Source organism: Pseudophryne corroboree, chromosome 2 (assembly GCF_028390025.1).
Source record: "Pseudophryne corroboree isolate aPseCor3 chromosome 2, aPseCor3.hap2, whole genome shotgun sequence".
Classification (NCBI taxonomy): Eukaryota; Metazoa; Chordata; class Amphibia; order Anura; family Myobatrachidae; genus Pseudophryne; species Pseudophryne corroboree.
This window is the reverse complement of record NC_086445.1, coordinates 362469687-362489037: the sequence shown is the minus strand read 5'-3', so window position 1 is coordinate 362489037 and position 19351 is coordinate 362469687. Positions and strand designations below refer to the sequence as shown.

Below are 19351 nucleotides of genomic sequence, written 5' to 3'. Positions count from 1 at the left end.
TTTGCATGTGTACCTTCAAGCCTCTGAGTGCCATCTTTCTATCTGGGAAATTATATATATATAGATATATATATATAAATAGATATATATATATATATACACAGTATATAGTAATGGTGGCCCAGGTATGTCCTCATACATCTTTACTGCAGTCACGCCAAACAGCCCCTCTTGGCATGCCAGGTCATATGAGAGTCTTTCAGCGTTGGGCATCTTTTAGGCTTTTTTTTGCCAAAGCTGCATCTTAGTCATACTGAAATATGACTAGAATGCTGATTAATTTGATATATGACATTTGTGTGTGCAACTGAGTCTCTGAATCTGTACACAAAGTGCTACAATGCAGCAGCCGCAGCTTTTTTCCAATACAATTTCTGTTCTGCTCCGTATACAGACTCAGTCACATACAATATACAAGTGTCATATATCAAATTAATCAGCAGTGTCCTCGATCATCCTAGTCATATTGCGTTATGACTAACACACATTTTCAGCAAAAAAAAAGACACCCAATGTTAGCAGAGTTGCATGGAACCTGTCACACTTGGCTTGAGTTGGGGATCTGACAACTGATAATTGACTGAGGGAGCAGCTATCGGCAAAGGAAGGAAACGAGGTGGCTGAATGTAGTTTTTACTCATGGATTGAAGATTTAGGCCCGAAGATGTAGAGGGGTAGGCAATGAGGACAATGAACGAAAACGATACACTGAAGAAAGATTAATTCAGCTTTACTGAGACCTCAATCATATACAACGACTAGGAGATAAGTCTGAGTGAATTCTGAAAGACTAAATGTTCGTGACTTGTAAATGATGCTGAAGAATACTGAATGAAGAGATGACTTGTGATTTGTAAATGATGCTGAAGAACACGGAATGAAGAGATGACTTGTGATTTGTAAACAATGCTGAAGAACACTGAATGAAGAGTTGACTTGTGATTTGTAAACGATGCTGAAGAACACTGAACGAAGAGACGACTTGAAGAAAGATGTTGAAGAGAGGATCACTGTGAGCACCGTCAGCAAACAGAGACCCTCTACCAGATAGAGGACCCAGCGGTTAAACTGCAAGAGAAGATGAGGGCAAAGGACTGCAATAACAGAACTGACCACCAGGCGGCCACAACAGAACCAGGATATGAGGGGTTAACCTGGGAGCACAGAGCTTGAGCACCTTACAGCTGCAAGTAACTTGAAGCATTGGCATCATGACTAAGCATCAACCCCTTTTTATAAGGGAAGACTGCACCGGATTGGCTGGATGCGAACTGGGATACCTATTGGCTTGGCTTGGTCTCCAACATGGCGGCTCCCTGCACAGAGGACACATGTGGAACCAGCACACAGCCATTTCCTCAAGCCTCAGCCTCCCAGACGCCGCACTCCAGTAACAGAACACTTGGAAATAGACACCTCTGGCTGCCATGCTCCGCTACACAGGACCCGGACCCCAGCCTCCAGAAACATGGCAGCCGCACTGGAGGAACTCGCTGCCGCAGCTCCTATCCACTGCAGCCACACCAGCCAGCTAACAGGAAGGCCGCAGAGACCAGAACCGAAGGTAAGACTCCGAATGCTGACAGAACCTGGCGGTTCATGCCAGGCATCTCGCACTGCATGGCATATTGAGGCTAGATGTACGCGGATGCATCTGTAGTTCACAGCAATATAGCAGCATTGTTACAACAGATTCCATGTGTATTTAGCATTAAGGGGAGTCCACATTTCTGATGAAGATGTTTCAATGAAAGGCACTGAATGGGCTGCATTCTATTGTACACTGGAAGTTTGCTGGATCCTCCTTGGAGTTGCAGAAACCACCAGAAGCTCACATCCATAGTCAGGAGATCATGGCAGTATATGGGCTTTGAGGGATCACAGCACTTAGCCTTTATTACAATACACATGTGTTCTCATACATCATTTGTGCCAAACAGCCCCTCCCGGATCGCTAGGGTCTGTGAGTTTCTGCTAGCGTCAGGCGTCTTTATCGCATGTGTGATATGTGATACTTGTATATATGGCTGTTTTCCATGCCCAGTTCCTTTCTGCTTCAAATACAGACTCAGCATGAGTTGTAGTTTTGCAAAAATGTACCAAACTATAACTCCTTCCACCAGCATGCAGAGGGCCGCCCAGCACAGGACAAGGCCACCCTGCATGCCGGGCCCCCGCCACCCACTAAAGTGCGAGTGCTTCACTAAACAGCGAAATGCTCGCATTTTTAGGGTAGTCCCCCTACCATCACAGCCTAGCCTAGCCTTGCTGCGAAGGCAGGTGCAGGGCCCCTATGTTTTGGGTCGCAGCGGCTGCGTGTGACATCACACAGCCGCCGCAGCCCACCCCACAATTGAGCCGGACATGGCTCTATTGTCCGGAAAAGGGCCCCCCCAACACCGCGACGATAGTCACAAAATGCAGAAACGCCACCCCCGTCACTGCCCCCCACCAGCACTTAAGACTGCGATCGCAATCTAAGTCCTCGCGCATGCGCACTTCAGTGATTGATGCTGAATTAGGCCCTATGTTGTGAACTTGCAACTAAGACGCATTTCTGGCAAAAAAAAGATGCCTGACAATAGTAAAGTTGCACGGGACCTGGTGGCTCAATCCTGCCAGGCATTTTGCACTGCGTGGTGTATTGCAGCTAGATGTATGAGGACACATCTGTACTTCCCAGATCTGGAGATTCCTTTCTGAGGTGCAATCACATGGAAGATGATATAAAGCTGAAATGCTGCACAGCCACTAAATGTAGAAAGCGGCAGTCTGGTTTCAGAGGACCCTATTTGTGCAGTATAAAAGGTACGTGGTGGGGGCCTGGCCATGCCTAGTAGTACTGTAGGTACTGTAATCTGCAACACTAATGCAATAAAGCACCTAGCACCTATTATAGTCTATACACCTGTACTGGAAGATGCCAGTTTAAGCTACTTCATTTTACTGTCTGCATAATAAGGAGGAAAAAGCCGCTGTGGGCATAGGTGTTTAGGAGAATCTGTTGGGCAACTCCCCTACCCCAATATTTGAGAGGTGCCAGTCAATGTACTAGGTCGCAATGCGCAGTGCAGCTGCCATCTAGGGTTACCACAGGAAATGTCAGGATGAAAATAATCCCCTCTCCGGCTACTACACTGATACTGCACCGCCAGGGAACTCCGAGGAGGTAAGTATTAAATCCTTGTGCATTGTCAGAGAGTAGGGGGCCCCTAATACAGAAGGCTGCACACAGGCCTCCTCCACTCTTAAAACGCCCCTACCCACAGCCCTTCTTTGCCTGCATGCTGGGTCCTCTCCATCCCTGCAGTCAGCTCCTGCCCTTACAGTGTGTGTGTGTGTGTGTGTGTGTGTGTGTGTGTGTGTGTGTGTGTGTGTGTGTGTGTGTGTGAGACTAGTTACTGTGGGCTAAGACCAACCCTCCTCACCTCCCACTTCATATCTTCCACCCCCCTTCCCTCTCAGCTCCCTCTTCATCCTTTCTCTCCCCCCTCATGGCACGTTTTATGTAAGTGTTCTGTGACATGTATCATAACACAAGTACTTACCGGACGACCTGATGGTCCGAGTGGCCCCACTGGACCTTCTAAACCTGGCAATCCAGGAGTTCCCTGTATGCATGTAAAAGGAAAACAGTAAAATATATGCTGCATTGAAAATGTATGCATTTAAAAATGTAATGGGATTAAGTTACATTATATTGGCTGAGGTTACATCTGTCCAAGGTACTTAAAGCACTAAATAATTATGAGATGCACCCTTAAGACCAAGTACCCACTGGCATTGAGTGAGGTGTCGGGTTTTTATTTTTTTTTCTAAAAAGCTAGTAAAAATGCAATGGAAAATTAATGTGAAATTTGGGAGTCATTGTAATTTGCAATGTGTTTTACCTATAGCACGTGCATGCAGATAACGCGAGATGCTCTGTAAAATCAAGAATGTACTGTATGTGGAAAAAAATTATTCTAGTGCAACACCCTATTATATGCATTTTACAACTGCGAGATTCCCTAGAACAACTGTCAAGTAATTAATGACAGAGGGCCTAAAGCCTAAATATGTAAATATAAAACTATAATATACATTATAATATAGTTTAAAACACACTTTGGATATTTTGAAGTATAAATATTGAATGAACTTACTGGTAAACCATTAATTCCTGGTAAACCTTTCTCCCCTTTTGTCTGCAATCCATTTAAACCGATAAAATCTCCAGGATCACCCTTAAAAACAAATAAAGAGGAGATGACCAGTGTAGAAGTATTTTTTTCCCCATTAAAAACCCTTCCTTGAATAATTTAGGTACCAGCAGCAATGATTGGGAGCGATAAAGAGAAGTTTTCACCAAAAACTTTCACAATAAGTGATTGTATAATGGACTTTATAGGTGAGTACATTACGTACAGTATAAACTAAGTGATGATTATCTGCACGAAACACACAATTTTTTTTTTATTCATTTATTTCTGGGTTCTCCAGATTTTTCCAAAATGTGACAGTTTCACATTGGAACAGAGGACTGTTGGGAAAATCTATTAATAATTAATGTTAAAATAACTATTATTTTAATAATTAGCTTTTCCAATCCACACCTCTATTTTCCATTTCCTGTAATAGGTCAGGAAAGATATTTTATTATATGTAACAGCCTGTGAGTTGCAGGCCACCACAAGTTTTCAGCGATTTAGGATCTATAGTTGGAACCAACCTGGTTTTGCCTTTTACATTTTTACTGATTTAAATCTAGTGACTACATCGCCAAAAGACTTACAACTCACGGGCTATTACATTTACCCTTGTATAGTGTCTCCTTTCTCCCATTGGCCTTCAAATTGTTTGACATACGGATTAAAACAGACAATTAGGAGTATCCAATTACAGGTGAATTAACATTGGGCACGAGAAACATTTTTCGCGATTTTGCCTGATGTTTCAACTGTATGTTTTTTACAATTGGGTCGCCTGTAAGAAAAATACACTATCTCCGGAAAAGACACAAGTTCAGTGAAACCTGTGTTTTTTCTGTAGAAACAGCCCTTTTTGAGGCAGGGATAATTGGATAACTCCCGGCGAGACAATTAGCTACGGTAATTAACCGCGGCTAATTGGATACCCACCAATGTCATTCCTACAACTCTCTTCTATATGACTTAACATTGGCTTCTGCACAATACCTGAGAAAGACCTGCAAAAGTTGTTATTCAAGAGCCAAAAACTGCCATTTTCTCAGTTTTGACCACAGTTCCCATATGTTTTAAGCTCTGGAAAGCAAAACTTTCCCTGTAGGCAATGCCAAATAGAAGCCTATGAGTTTCTTTACATAGAATTCCCCGAAAGGGATCCAGTGGCCCAGTTGCTCATGCATATGCTGGCCGATGACTGCACAGGCGCAGAAAGACCCCTGTGTCATATATCAAAAGAGTTCTCCTTTGCTAATTAAATTGCAATTGTACATGCATATGGCATTACTAAATGCCTTTATGCATGTGATCCATGGCGGGATATATCGCATTGAAAATGCGATGTGTGATATATAGGGTTGTCCAAAAAGTAATGCCTAAATGCTCATAACTTTGACATAATATGCAACATTTATTTGAAACTTTGTCAGTTTGTAGTTTAATATGTCTGGTAGCTATATATGTATTTTTGTTAGGTAGTCCAAGAAATACTATGGAATCCAAGATGAAACAAAGATCCGTCATTGAATTTAAGGAAAAAGAAGGCTGCAGTGCTACAGAAATCCACAGAAGACTGAAAAAAAGTGTATGGTGAACGTACAATTGACTATAGCAATGTCAGAAGGTGGATGTAGCATTTTCAATTGGGACAATCGTCCCTGTGCGACAAACCTCGTGGTAGCAGACCACTAACTGCAGTGACAGTAGAGAACTGACACAAAGTCGATGCCATGATTCAGAAAGACCGTCGTGTGACCATCAGTGATGAACTCAAATGTAGCCATGGCACTGTAGAAACCCTAATCAATTATTTTGGATATCGTAAAGTGTGTGTTAAATGGGTTCCAAGGCAATTAACCAGTGATCATAAGGCCCAAAGGGTGGATGTGTGAATGACCTTTTGACCAACTTTGAAGCCAACCCTGAGACTTTTTGGAAAATGTAATTACAGGAGATGAGACCTGGGTATTCCTTTATGACCCAGAAACAAAGGCCCAATCAAAGCAATGGAAACACCCAAGTTCACCTAGGCCAAAAAAGTTTTAATCACAGCGATCCGTAAACAAAGTCATTGCCGAGGTGTTATTCTCATCAATTACTTGAACACTTAAGAAGCTGAAAGAAGTCATCCGCAAAAAAAGTCAACAATTCCACTGTCAAATGTCATCTTACACCACGACAATGACAGACCTCACACTTAGATGGCAACATTGCTAAAATTAGGTGGGCAATAATCCACATCCACCATACAGTCCTGATTTGGCCCATTCTGACTTTCATCTGCTTGGCCCTCTCAAAAACTGTCTCCTGGGTCAACATTTTGATGATATAGAGGCTGTTAAAAACACCATACGTTCCTGGGTCAAACACCAACCCCTGGAATTTTTCCAAAGTGGCTTCACAGATTTAGTTGAGAGGTGGAGAAAATGTTTGAGGGCAGATGGTGATTTGTTTGAGTATAGTCATTCTGTTACTAAGACTTCAAAGTATTTTACTGCAAATTTTCAAACGTGTCTCTATAATAAATTTTGAGTTATGAGCATTAAGGCATTACTTTTTGGACAATCCTCGTACCATCCTGTTTCTTTAGAAGCCAAACATTTTATTTATTTATTTGTATTATACATAAATAAAGGTACAATACAAAGGGCATACACAGTAACTGCGCAACGTAAAAGTACAAGCAACAGAAAAAGTTTATTAAACCCATAAGACTAGGCTATACGTTTTGCTGGTGGCCCATGTGGCCAGCTCAGGACCCACCAGATACCTACCTGTTTCTTATAGCTCTTTCCTGTTACACAAAACTCCAGAATACTTCCTTACATAGGAATTACTAAACTATTAATTCAAGATGATTATATAACACTTACTAGTGTAACTTTTCTTTAACTGACCTTCCATTCTAATTACATTTCACCGTAAATCGCTGCACATTTTAATTTTGTCCCATCTGCAATGCAGCATGTTTTGGCCCAGGCATATAGTCACTTGCCTTATTTGCTATGCCTCCAACTCTGAATCAGAGCATATATCTTTCTACTCATTTCTATGATAGGGACATTATTTTATGTACAGTAGTATACTGTATGCTGGAAGATTGTTTTAATAAATGTTGTATGCTTTCAGTATATTAACACTACACCATTAATAACAATAATAATAATAATGTCATTTATATAGCACTTTTCTCCCAACAGAATTCAAATTGCTTTACATTTGCCTTTACAGCACAAAATACAAACAGACTTAACAAGGGACATTAGTGAAATGTGGGAGTAAACAGACAAGTCTTGAGTCTGGTTTTGAAGGATTCTAGAGTAGAGGCCTATGAAACTGTGCGGGGAAGCGAGTTCCATAGAGTCGGAGCCGCAAAGCTGATATCTTGTCTACCAGATGAATTCAGGTAGATTCTAGGTACTGTTAATTTTCCTTCATCTACAGATCGTAGTAATCGAGCGGGACAGTAAAGATTCAGAAACTGCTTCAGGTACTTCAGCCCTGGTCATGTAGGGCTTTGGAATAGTAAAATGGACACTAAATCATACCTTAATTCCTTGTAATCCTGGGGGGCCCTAGAATGACATGATGACATTGTTAGACTTTAAAATAAAAATAATGTTTAAAAAAAGTAAAAGTACAAAGAATAAATTGCAGTCTACTAACACATTTAAATGGTTACACAACATTCATTGTTGTGTTTTATATGGTGAATGTTATTTTGTTTATTACTTTACATTTCATTTGAATTCTGATGTGAGGTATCTTTGTCCACGAATATACCCAACACCACCAGACAGTCCATCGGGTTTCAGTTAATTTGCCTGACTGCTGAATGATTTAGTTGGGCTAGCCATTGGAACTACCAGTTGTCAGTGTTCCTACTGCCTTTTGAGCACACATATTGTCTAAACACCATGGGCTAAATGTAATGGTCTCTGAGTTGTTGGTGGTGCAGGACTCTGTGTCAGTCTGCACGTTTATTTAAAGCAGCAATTGTTTTCAAGACAAAATTAACCTGGTTTTGCTTTGTAAATGATTGCTGCTTTAGAAAAAACAGGCAGACTCATACAACGTCCCGCACCTCCGGCAACTTGGAGAATATTACATTTAGCCCCACGACTGATTAATTAAGCTGCAGGGACAAACAGTATCACTGGAGAAAATCATTGATAGACTGTCTGACTAGCAAATCAGTACACAGTGCATTCTTCTCATTTATAGGGGAGGATTCAAATGATCACAAAAAGAGTTTGCGTGAAAAAAATGTGACTTTACAATAATTTACTGCCTGATGGTGTTATTGGGCAATTCAATTGAGTCCCATTTTATTCGCACAAAGCTGACCTGTTTTCGTCGGAAAAACACAGTATCCGGGATAACTAACCGGATCTATGTGTTTTCACACTCGCGGCTGCGAAAACAGGTTAGTTATCAGGGATTTTTTTCTCCTGCCTCCGGGCAGGTGAAAAAAAATCCCAGATACTACCAGCTATCGGGGCTAATTGAATAAGACCCCATGGATTAATTAGCGCTGCTAATTAAATTCCTTGCATAGTCACCATAAACTCATTAAATAGCAATTATATATTAATAGTATTATGTGCACTCATACAGTAAGTGTATCTGTGGGAATATTCTAGTTAGCTGCAAGAACTGAGGGGCAGATGTATTAACCTGGAAAAGGCATAAGGAAGTGATAAACCAGTGATATGTGCAAGGTGATAAACACACCAGCCAATCAGCTCCAATATGTAAATTAACAGTTAGGAGGTGATTGGCTGGTGTGTGTATCACTTGCACATATCACTGGTTTATCACTTCCTTATGCCATCTCCAGGTTAGTACATCTGCCCCTGAGTTACAACAAGTACTGTAACCAGAACACAACTAACCTCTACACTCACAAACAAGGTTCTTATAGAAGTGAGTTCATGCAGTTTGGAATTACAGTATACTGTAGGTAGAGTGTTCTTTGCTTTGTAGACAGTGGAATAAGCAAAGAGAACTCTCTGAACAACCAGCAGCAAATAGTACATACACATAATAACACAATGCATTATACTGTATATATTTCCCCAGTAGCAGTTTAGAATACAATAATTAATAATGTCTGTGTGTAACACTAAATTAAATTGGCTTTTTTGTGCACTGCATCTGCATGCTCATTACTAGCCAGATCTGTCAACCTTTAGCCTTATCAATTTATTCTACTTAATAATATCTATTTGGCACATCTGCTTGTCATTTTTACAGGGACTTTATGTTTTAAGATTGTTGCAACGTTTGAAAGTAAAAGTTCTAGGGTTATTTAATTTTTTTCTCTGTTCTGTATCATAAATACTATGGGGTCACTAGATCCCCTATATTTTAAGTGTTTAAGTGAATTTTTGGTATCTATTCTGGTCCTCTTATCTAAACTGTTTATTAATCATGTTATGTAACACTTACTGGATAGCCAAGTAATCCTGGAAGTCCAGGAGGGCCAAGTGGTCCCCTTTCACCCTAAAGTAAAATGCGCAGACAAAAATTTTGTTAATGCAATGAATTAAAGCCAGTATTTATCTTCAGCACACAGGTAGTTAAATATAATTTTTTTTGTACCTTTGTACCGTTGCAACCTGGAATTCCTATTGGGCCAGGAGGGCCATCCTGTCCAGGTATGCCCTGTAAAAAAAATAAATTGAAAAATATTTTATGGTACTATCCCAAATGCAATGAGTATTTATTCCACAGGACACCTATACATACAGGAAGACCAGGGTTTCCAGGAAATCCAGCAGATCCAGGAGGGCCCTGTACAAATTGGAAGCAGAAAACCGTTATTTTACCAAATGAAAATCCAGACCAGATGGAAAAATAAATACATTTTCAGAGGTTTAAACAAAACATAGTTAGCGTTTTATATAGTTAATAACAATACATGTAATATATACAGTATATAAAGGCTTTCATCTTATCTCTTGTTTATTTGTAATCTTGTCATTTGTAATCCTGTTACAGAAAAGCTACAAAAATTATATATATTTCTGTCCGTTCACCAAGAAAATGGCCACCGTCAAGATTTTCCTGTAAACCATCATAAAATGGCGTCAACCATATAACCTTAATGTCTACTAGAAAAGGGCTACCATCAATATCATTACACCAGTGAAAAAGTGTTTGTAGACTCACTAACCATGGTAGCACTTTTGTTTATAATTTCATAGATTGTTATCAAGCCGCGGTTATTTGTTTGAAAAATAATAGGAGCTTATTGGTTGGTACTTTATCACGTGCTATTTATCACTCTCCAAGGCTTGATAAATCCAGGCCTTGGTCTCTCCACAATGTCCATATATTGCACATGCTCTGAATACAACTGGTGCATGCGCTGTAGCTACTGGAGATACCACTCTGGCCTCATTTTGGTGAACACAGGCATGTAATGACGTAGTAAGAAGTGACATCTTCTAACTTGGTCACTTTGCTGGTTTTATAACAGCCATGCACAACCTGCAGCCTCTCTCTGGTGGGAGTACCAAATTGCTACTAAATGCTTTCCCACCTACTGCTCTAGCTGTACTCCGACAGGCAGAGTGAGACACAGCTTCTAGCCTAGGAAAAAATGATTGCATTATGGAATAAGCCAAACTGTTCAGACAATTCATTTGGCAATTGCTTTTTTTTTTTTTAAACAAAAGTAAATACAAGAAGTTATTTAATTGCCTGCTAACAGCAAATGTCTGGTTTCTGCTGTATTTTAGATAATTTTGTATAATTTATTTTCAGTCCCATAATCAGAGCTGGACTGGGGCTTTTAAGCAAACTGTTGCATGCAGAGCACACAAAGTCACAAACCCACATTTATTTACATGTCTGAAGCCAAAAAATGTCCAAAACAATTTAATGTCACAGGGGGCACAATTAATGGCACTAGTACTGACCATACAGTATTGGGAGCCAAATAGAGAGGGTATAGTGGCAGTGTAGGAGGATGTATTGCTATGGCGTTGTGATGGTGCAGAGGTGAGGAAATCTGTTGCTACAGGAAGAAGGGGAATGTGCTGCTTGGTTGTGCTTGCTTTGCTGCATTGCACTCACTTCTGTCTGTCTCTAAAAGGACCTTTTAATCATGCTGCAAGGCCTGTCCCACTACTAAATTGTATGTTGTACATGTTTTGCGCAAGTAAAGTTTTATTATGTACCAGGGTCATTTTAACGTTTGGGCATACTGGGCAACAGCGTAGGGACCATACGATTCTAGAGGTTTTCGAGCAGGCACGGGATGGGCCAGGATACATCGGCACCCAAGGCTGGCGCCTCCGGAGCTTCTTGGGAGGCAGGCAGATAATTCTGCCCGGCTGCTCTGATTGTGAACCACACACAATCAGTGCCTCCAGGCAACATTCTCTACCTGCCTCCCAGACTGCTGGCTGTCAGCATGCTGATTGGTGGATGGCTAGAGCTATCCACTGATCAGAGTGCAGCATTCTCTAACTTCCTCCCAGACTGCTGCCAGACAGTGAATGGCTGTCAGCATGCTGATTGGTGGATGGCTGGAGCTATCCACCAATCAGAGTGCTGACAGCCATCCACTGTATGGAAGCATGTGGAGTGACAACACGGGACTGCAGGAGTGATTTTTTTATTCCTATGAATGTGTGGGTGGGGGCCACAGTGCTTTGCTTTGCCCAGGGCATACAATGAGGACCCTATCTATGTGACCCCTTCTGTCTACCCCACCCCTTTATAATGTAAGCTCTCACGAGCAGAGTCCTTTTCCCTCATGTGATTTTCTTTCTCTCACTTTACCTATCTTCTCCATACTCCCTTCAACGGCAGTTTATGTACTCTGTAATTGGGTGCTGCAGATTTCTTGTGGCACCATATAAATAAAAATTATTATTATTATTATTAATAATAATAATAATTAGGTTAAGATGGTATGTTGTGGACCCTCCAATGAATATGATGCCTCTTGGATTAGAAATGGTTGTGCACAACTGCTTTATAGTTAGTAAAAGTGTATGTCATATTGTGATCCACCTGAGGAAATCCTAAAATATCATGAGTGGATAAAATGCATTGGGTATGTATGATTGTGGACCACTGTTCCTTGCTTTTGGATACAAATCTGTTTATACTGCAATGTTAATGCCTGGAATACTGCAGATAAGCTTAATTTTTATTATTTCCTGTAAAAGCATTATTTTTTCATGTTTGTCTTTTGTCAGAATAAGTTTGATGTGCATACAGGTATTGCATTAGAGCACAGGTTCTCAAACTCGGTCCTCAGGACCCCACACAGTGCATGTTTTGCAGGTAACCCAGCAGGTGCACAGGTGTATTAATTACTCACAGACACATTTTAAAATGTCTGCAGGTGGAGTTAATTATTTCACTTGTGATTCTGTGAGAAGACCTGCAAAACATGCACTGTGTTGGGTCCTGAGGACCGAGTTTGAGAACCTGTGCATTAGATCATAGGTTCTCAAACTCGGTCCTCATTACGCCACACAGTGCATGTTTTGCAGGTCTCCTCAAAGAATCACAAGTGAAATAATTAACTCCACCTGCAGACATTTTAAAATGTGCCTGTGAGTAATTAATACACCTGTGCACCTGCTGGGTTACCTGCAAAACATGCACTGTGTGGGGTCCTGAGGACCGAGTTTGAGAACCTGTGCTCTAGATGGTTCTTGTTCTGAGTTATAGAAAAAAAATCATACAAAGTTTGAAAAGTGAAAAAAGGTACAATTCTGAGAGGACCAGAGTGCAATGTTCTGGTACAACAGCACTTTATGTGGGACTGTGTGCAATATACTTTTCTTTGTGTAATTGGTGTAATTTGAAATCATACATAGCTTTTTCACATGATTGAATTGGTCTCAGGTGTATACATGTACAGTATATTTCTTTGAAGAAACCCTGCTTTTGAGCGACACTGTACCACATGCGCAATTTTTGAATTTAGTACCTTACCACTATGCAAATCGTGGTGTTACACTACACAGATGTGTCCTCTTACATCCTTGCTGCAGTCACACTAAACAGCCCTTGAAGTCTCACCATGCCGTGGTGGGACTCGGTAGCACTGAGCACCTTTTTTTGCATGTTTTCCTGTGAAAATGTGTCTTATTCGCAAAGTAATGAGCAGATCCTGCTGATTAAAATGATATGCAGCATGCCTATATTCTGTGGGCAATTGCGGCTGTATCTGCATCACATATGCCACTATAGCATAGCATTTAGTATGCAAATACAGTCGCAGTCACACACAGAATATAGGCATGCTGCATATCATTTTAATCAGCAGAAGGTGCTCATGCATCATATTGCATTACGTTGTGATAAAGACGCATTTCCACAGGAAAAATGAGTCTCACGGCACTCATGCATTATGTGGTATGCAACTTGTAGCTCACTGAGCAAAGATGTAAGAGGACACATCTGTATCTAGTCTTTTCTTCCTAAGCTCCTTGGATCATCTAAGACACTATACAGGGGAACTGGAAAGAGAAATAGTGATATCGATATTCATCACTCATTTTGAGTTCTGGTACGTAACTAAGCACTGTGTAGTTTGTTTTTTAAACATACTACAATTACTACATTACTACACTAGGAGGCGACCTTTTACTTTTTGTCTCTTATATTTATACTGTATATGTATATATTAGCAGTCACCTTAAACTTACAAATCTTCAGTGCGATTATCAATACAGCAATAAGTAAAAATGTCAGCACTACAGGAAAACATTCATACAATAGAAGCACAGCAATAGCATTACGAGACCTATTACACTTCTTTATTTATGTGTGTGTGTGTGTGTGTGTGTGTGTGTGTGTGTGTGTGTGTGTGTGTGTGTGTGTGTGTGTGTGTGTGTATATAATAAGTCTATTCTTCTGCAGATTCCATGACAGAATAGTTATAAGTTCCTCAGCCATTTTACAATATGCTGTCAGTTCTCCCAATTGATCACAAATGGTACAGAATGGAAGACCATACTATCTGTGTACACAAGTTTTGCTTGGTTTTTTAATAAATATGTTTTTTAAAACAAGATGACTTGTAAAGTATTTTCTTAATTTAAATTTATCAAGAGAAGATAGTGTGATTATCATTTCTAACTTCCATTTTAATCATGATGGAGAGTGTTCCACTAGTACATTATACAGTACGATAGGGTTTTTTCAAAGTTGCTTTTTAGGGTCTCCTACTGTATTTAGTCATTCCCAGAATGGTAAATTTATTTGCAAAATTAAACACAACACTGCGTAATGATGTGTGGTCTAAGTATTTTTCACCTTGCAGTGTTGCACCTAGAAAATGAAAATGAGTTCAAATAGAAAATGTGCCACAGCTACAGCCGTCATTTTATTTTTGTAATATCAATATATGTATGGTCAGTGGCGAGACGTGCGGTGGGGTGAGGCAGTGCCTCTCCTGCTTATCTTTTCCACACATCTGTGATCAAAACTCACCAAATTTTCAGGCGTTTATACTGCTGCACCTGTGTATAATCATGCCCAGATACTGTATATGCTTTGGCTCATATATTGCATGTAAATCTGGCTCTGGTGCTAGTCAGTGCCTCCTGAGCTAATTAGCTCACCGCACGTCCCTGTGTGTGTGTGTGTGTGTGTGTGTGTGTGTGTGTGTGTGTGTGTGTGTGTGTGTGTGTGTGTGTATGTATGTATGTATGTATGTATGTATGTATGTGTATATATATATATATATATATATACACACACATATAGAAACTCACACAAATAAGACAGCTACAAGAAAGTGTTATTTGTGCTGGTAAAATGCTATTGCTCAGTGTAATTACTGTTACAGCTAGTTTCACTGACTTCTTACATATTATGTTACAAGCAACTTACTCTGTTTCCTTTTGTGCCTGGAAGTCCTGGCTCACCGGTGTCACCCTGTAATAGGAAGATAAACAACGTGTAAGGATTTGAAAAGATAAATCTATAATTTAAGTATTGTTGCAAATATTATATTACCTTCTGACCCAAGGGTCCAGGTGCCCCCTCTGGTCCTTGAAATCCAGGAAACCCAATTACGCCAGGTAGACCCGACAATCCTCTATCTCCCTGTAGAAAGCAGAAAGGTAACATTGTAATGCAATCAAGTACAGAAGATTGTTCGAATCATAACAGTATATATAAAATCTGTGGATTCTGTATTTTTAAAGATAATCATCTACAGTATAATATATATGCAAAGATCAGGGAACGTGTGTAATATGCTGAAGGTGAATGAATGGTATACTGCAACTTGCTTATTAGCATGTCAAACACACTGCTGGGCTTCTTATGGTTAGGGAGACATATTGACGCTCTCCCTAGATGCTCAGAGCTCCTGTATACATAAAATAGATAACATTTTGGGACAATACATCATAAAGCGCAGCCCAGCAGTTGCATAGTAGCTTACAGTAGAATAGAGAAAATTGCTCTAGTAATACTGCCCCTGACAGGGACCAGAGGTTATATACTGTAACTTTCATACAAGGTTCTTTCATGATTGGCCGTGGCTACCAAATATATTTATTTACTACTAAGTATGTTACTAAGATTCATTTTCAACTAACTATTTAGGGTGAGATGTATCAAACAAAGACAAGTGGAGACGTTGCCAATAGCAACCAACCAGTTCTAGCTATCATTTATCTAGTACATTTCATAAAATAATAGCTAGAATCTAATTGGTTGCTATTGGCAACTTATCTACTTGTCCTCTTTAGAAAGTCTGATGTATCTCCCGCTAAATACCAAAACCATTTTAAGCCTTAAGAAGATCATATGGCCATGTATGAGCTAAACCCACCACAGCCCACACCATACTATTTCCAGAGTAATAGCGAGCCATGGGCAAAGAAGAAATCTGCACAGAAACAATAGATTGTATGTACACAACATAAGTCACTTTATAATGCAGAGCTGGTAATCTTCATTAATGGGATCAATTATATTGTTAGCTCAAGTACTGACAGAGCCATGCCATTTGGAGCTAGAATCTAGGCAATCACGTATGTCTTAAAATGAATAGCATTAGCATTCATGCAATAATTCTGCATAATCACATCAAAAGTATTTTCCGAGGTGACTGCTCCATCAAGTGTAGCATCCACTGTCTCTGGCCTGTAATTGGTCCTCCCAACCCCACTGCACACTGTTGAGGGGTTTGCAGATGGTGACCTTTTTTAATTTTTATATATTTACACTTCTATATCACAGAACCAGTAGAGCTAAGGAAAAAGGTTTGCATGCAACTCTAGCAAGGAATGTATATTCAGTCATAATGCAGCATTAAGTATTGTATGAAAAATATAATAATTCATAAGATTAATAACTACTTTTATGGCAATATGGTGTACTGTTAATTACTGGGTATTTTATTTATCTAATAACGAAGTTAATAAGTTTCTTATATAGTGCAGCGTATTCCGTTGCGCTTTACAATTGGGGCAACAGTAATAAAACAAAGCTGGGTAATAACAGACAGACCTAGAGGTAGGAAGGTTCTGCTCACAAGCTTACAATCTATAGGGAAATAGGCATTGACACACAAGGATAGGTGCTACCTATTGCATAATGGTCCTGCCAGATTGAAAAGGTTCTCAATGGGCTGTATGATATGATCACCCAGAATTGTTGGCCAAGGGTTAGGAGGATGTGAAAGTGAAGAAATAAAACAATATGTGAGGGTATGTGTGGACTGTACACAGAGGATGTAATTAGATAGGAGACATTAAAGGTTATGTGGGTGGGCCCGGAATTTGATAAGCTTGTCTGAATAGGTGAGTTTTCAGGGGACACTTGAAGATTTGGAGACTAGAGGTGAGTCTTATTGTTTGTGGAGGGCATTCCAAAGAGTAGGTACAGCCCTGAAAAAGTCCTGTAGTTCAAAGTGGGAGCGAGTAATACATGTGGATGAGAGACATAGATCTTGTGCAGAGTGGAGAGGTCAGGTATGGAGATATTTTGAGATGAGTGAAGAGATGTACGTACGTAGGCGCAGTTTGGTTAATAGCCTTGTGTGTAAGTAAAAGTACTTTATATTGAATATGTTAGAATACCGGTAACTATTGGAGGGACTGACAGAGTAGATCTGCAGCCGATGAACGGCTAGCGAGGAAAATCAGCTTTGCATCTGCATTCAAAATGGATTGTAGTGGTGAGAGCCTATTCATTGGAAGACCAGTAAAGAGACTATTGCAATAATCAATGCCGGAGATAATGGGGGTCATTCCGAGTTGATCGCTCACTAGCAGTTTTTAGCAACCGCGCAAACGCTATGCCGCCGCCCACTGGGAGTGTTATTTTAGCTTAGCAGACGTGAGAACGGTTGTATCGCAGAGCAGCTACAAATCATTTTTGTGCAGTTTCAGAGTAGCTCAAAACCTACTCAGCGCTTGCGATCACTTCAGAATGTTCAGTTCCTGTTTTGACGTCACAAACTTGCCCAGCGTTCGCCCAGCCACACCTGCATTTTTCCTGGCACGCCTGCGTTTTTCTGAACACTCCCTGAAAACGGTCAGTTGACACCGAGAAACGCCCACTTCATGTCAATCACTCTGCGGCCACCAGTGCGACTGAAATGCTTCACTAGACCCCGTGCAAAACGACATCGTTCATTGTGGCCGTACGACGCTCGTGCGCATTGCGCCACATACGCATGCGCAGAACTGACGTTTTTTAGCCTGATCGCTGCGCTGCGAACAAATGCAGCTAGCGAGCAACTCGGAATGACCACCAATGAGTGCATGGATTAGAGTTTTTGCAGTGCCTTGTGTAAGATATGATCAGTATCATCAAAATCAGAAATGCTTGGCTATTTAAATGAAAGCATACCCCTTTTTTTTTTTTTGCAATTATTTGTCTGTGAACTTTACATATTTCAGCATCTAAAGTACTAATAATAAGTTATCAAATTTCGGAGATTAAAGTGGAGAGAAAAAGCATTTACTTTTTATATACAAATGATTTCAGAGTAGAAACAAACATTTTTGGCCACAAGGGGGGGTACTGCACCGAGAAGTCACTGAAATGCAGTCCAGGAAATGCCAGTTCTCTTGCACTGCAAGATGTTTTTGTTTTGTTTGTTTTTTTGTTTTCATAAAATGTCTTTCTAGTTAAGTGTTGTCAGTCATCTCCCATTAATTTTACATCATGGGAACCACTAAAACATGAGGCTTAGTATTATAGTCAGTTACTATGAATAAAATTAAAAAAAAGAAATAAAAAAAACCTGTTGTCTACCCATATATTTAAAGCTAAATTATTTGTAACCAGTAATTAGCAGGTCAAAAGCAAAATTCTTACAAACTGTTTCATTTTAAGGTGACACTCTTTTTACAGGCCTACAGTATGTTTCACAAGAGGTGGTTCATTACCCATATAGGGGTATATGCAATTGCGGTCCAATTGCCGCAAATGTCGAAAAACGGGGCATTTTCGACACAAAAAAAAATATTCGACAATGCAATACAGTACTTTTCGACAAAAAACCTGCCGATTCAGATTCGACTTTTTGCAATTCGACATTTACTCAAATTCGACATGTCTGCAATGGTAAAAATGCGGCTTTTGGACAAAAGTATATTCAATTAAAGAATGTCGATTTGACAACAGTGCTTTTCGACAGTCATTTCGTCAATTTCAGTCCGCCTCATTTTGCTGGCGGAATCTAATAAAAAAAATTAAAAAACATGTTTTTTTTGTGTTTTTTTTTATTGGTAATAGCATATCTATTTATATTAGAAGGGATTTGTCTATTAGGAGCCACAAGTATTATTTATATATTTTTAAAATAATTTTTTTTTTTTTTTACTGACTAAAATAATATGGAGAGATCAGAGCATGTTTTTCAGTGGGAAGGAGTGGGAATGGGTTAAAAATCCTGAAAAAAAATGCCTCCTAAGCATAACCAGCCTCGGGCTCTTTGAGCCGGTCCTGGTTGTAAAAATACGGGGGGGGGGAATGACAGGGGATCCCCCGTATTTTCACAACCAGCACCGGGCTCTGCGTCCGGTCCGGGTGCAAAAAATACGGGGGACAAAAGATGTAGGGTCCCCCGTATTTTTCACACCAGCACCGGGCTCCACTAGCTGGAGAGATAATGCCACAGCCGGGGGACACTTTTATACCGGGCCGTGGCATTAAATCCCCAA

The 19351-nt window shown here is 40.1% G+C and overlaps 2 protein-coding genes across 2 annotated transcripts in view; one reads left to right on the top strand and one right to left on the bottom strand.

The window, feature by feature from the left end:
• COL4A2 (collagen type IV alpha 2 chain) overlaps positions 1-19351 on the top strand; it is a 711921-nt gene that overhangs the window by 145665 nt on the left and 546905 nt on the right. The window lies entirely within an intron of this gene.
• Positions 1-19351, bottom strand: part of COL4A1 (collagen type IV alpha 1 chain) — a 262582-nt gene that overhangs the window by 115573 nt on the left and 127658 nt on the right. The window contains exons 3-10 of the mRNA XM_063953177.1: positions 15180-15269; positions 15054-15098; positions 9936-9980; positions 9789-9851; positions 9636-9689; positions 7733-7759; positions 4146-4226; positions 3549-3611 (exon numbers count right to left, since the gene is read on the bottom strand). Of these exons, the coding sequence (XP_063809247.1) occupies positions 3549-3611; positions 4146-4226; positions 7733-7759; positions 9636-9689; positions 9789-9851; positions 9936-9980; positions 15054-15098; positions 15180-15269 (468 nt within the window). The remainder of the gene's footprint in view (positions 1-3548; positions 3612-4145; positions 4227-7732; positions 7760-9635; positions 9690-9788; positions 9852-9935; positions 9981-15053; positions 15099-15179; positions 15270-19351) is intronic.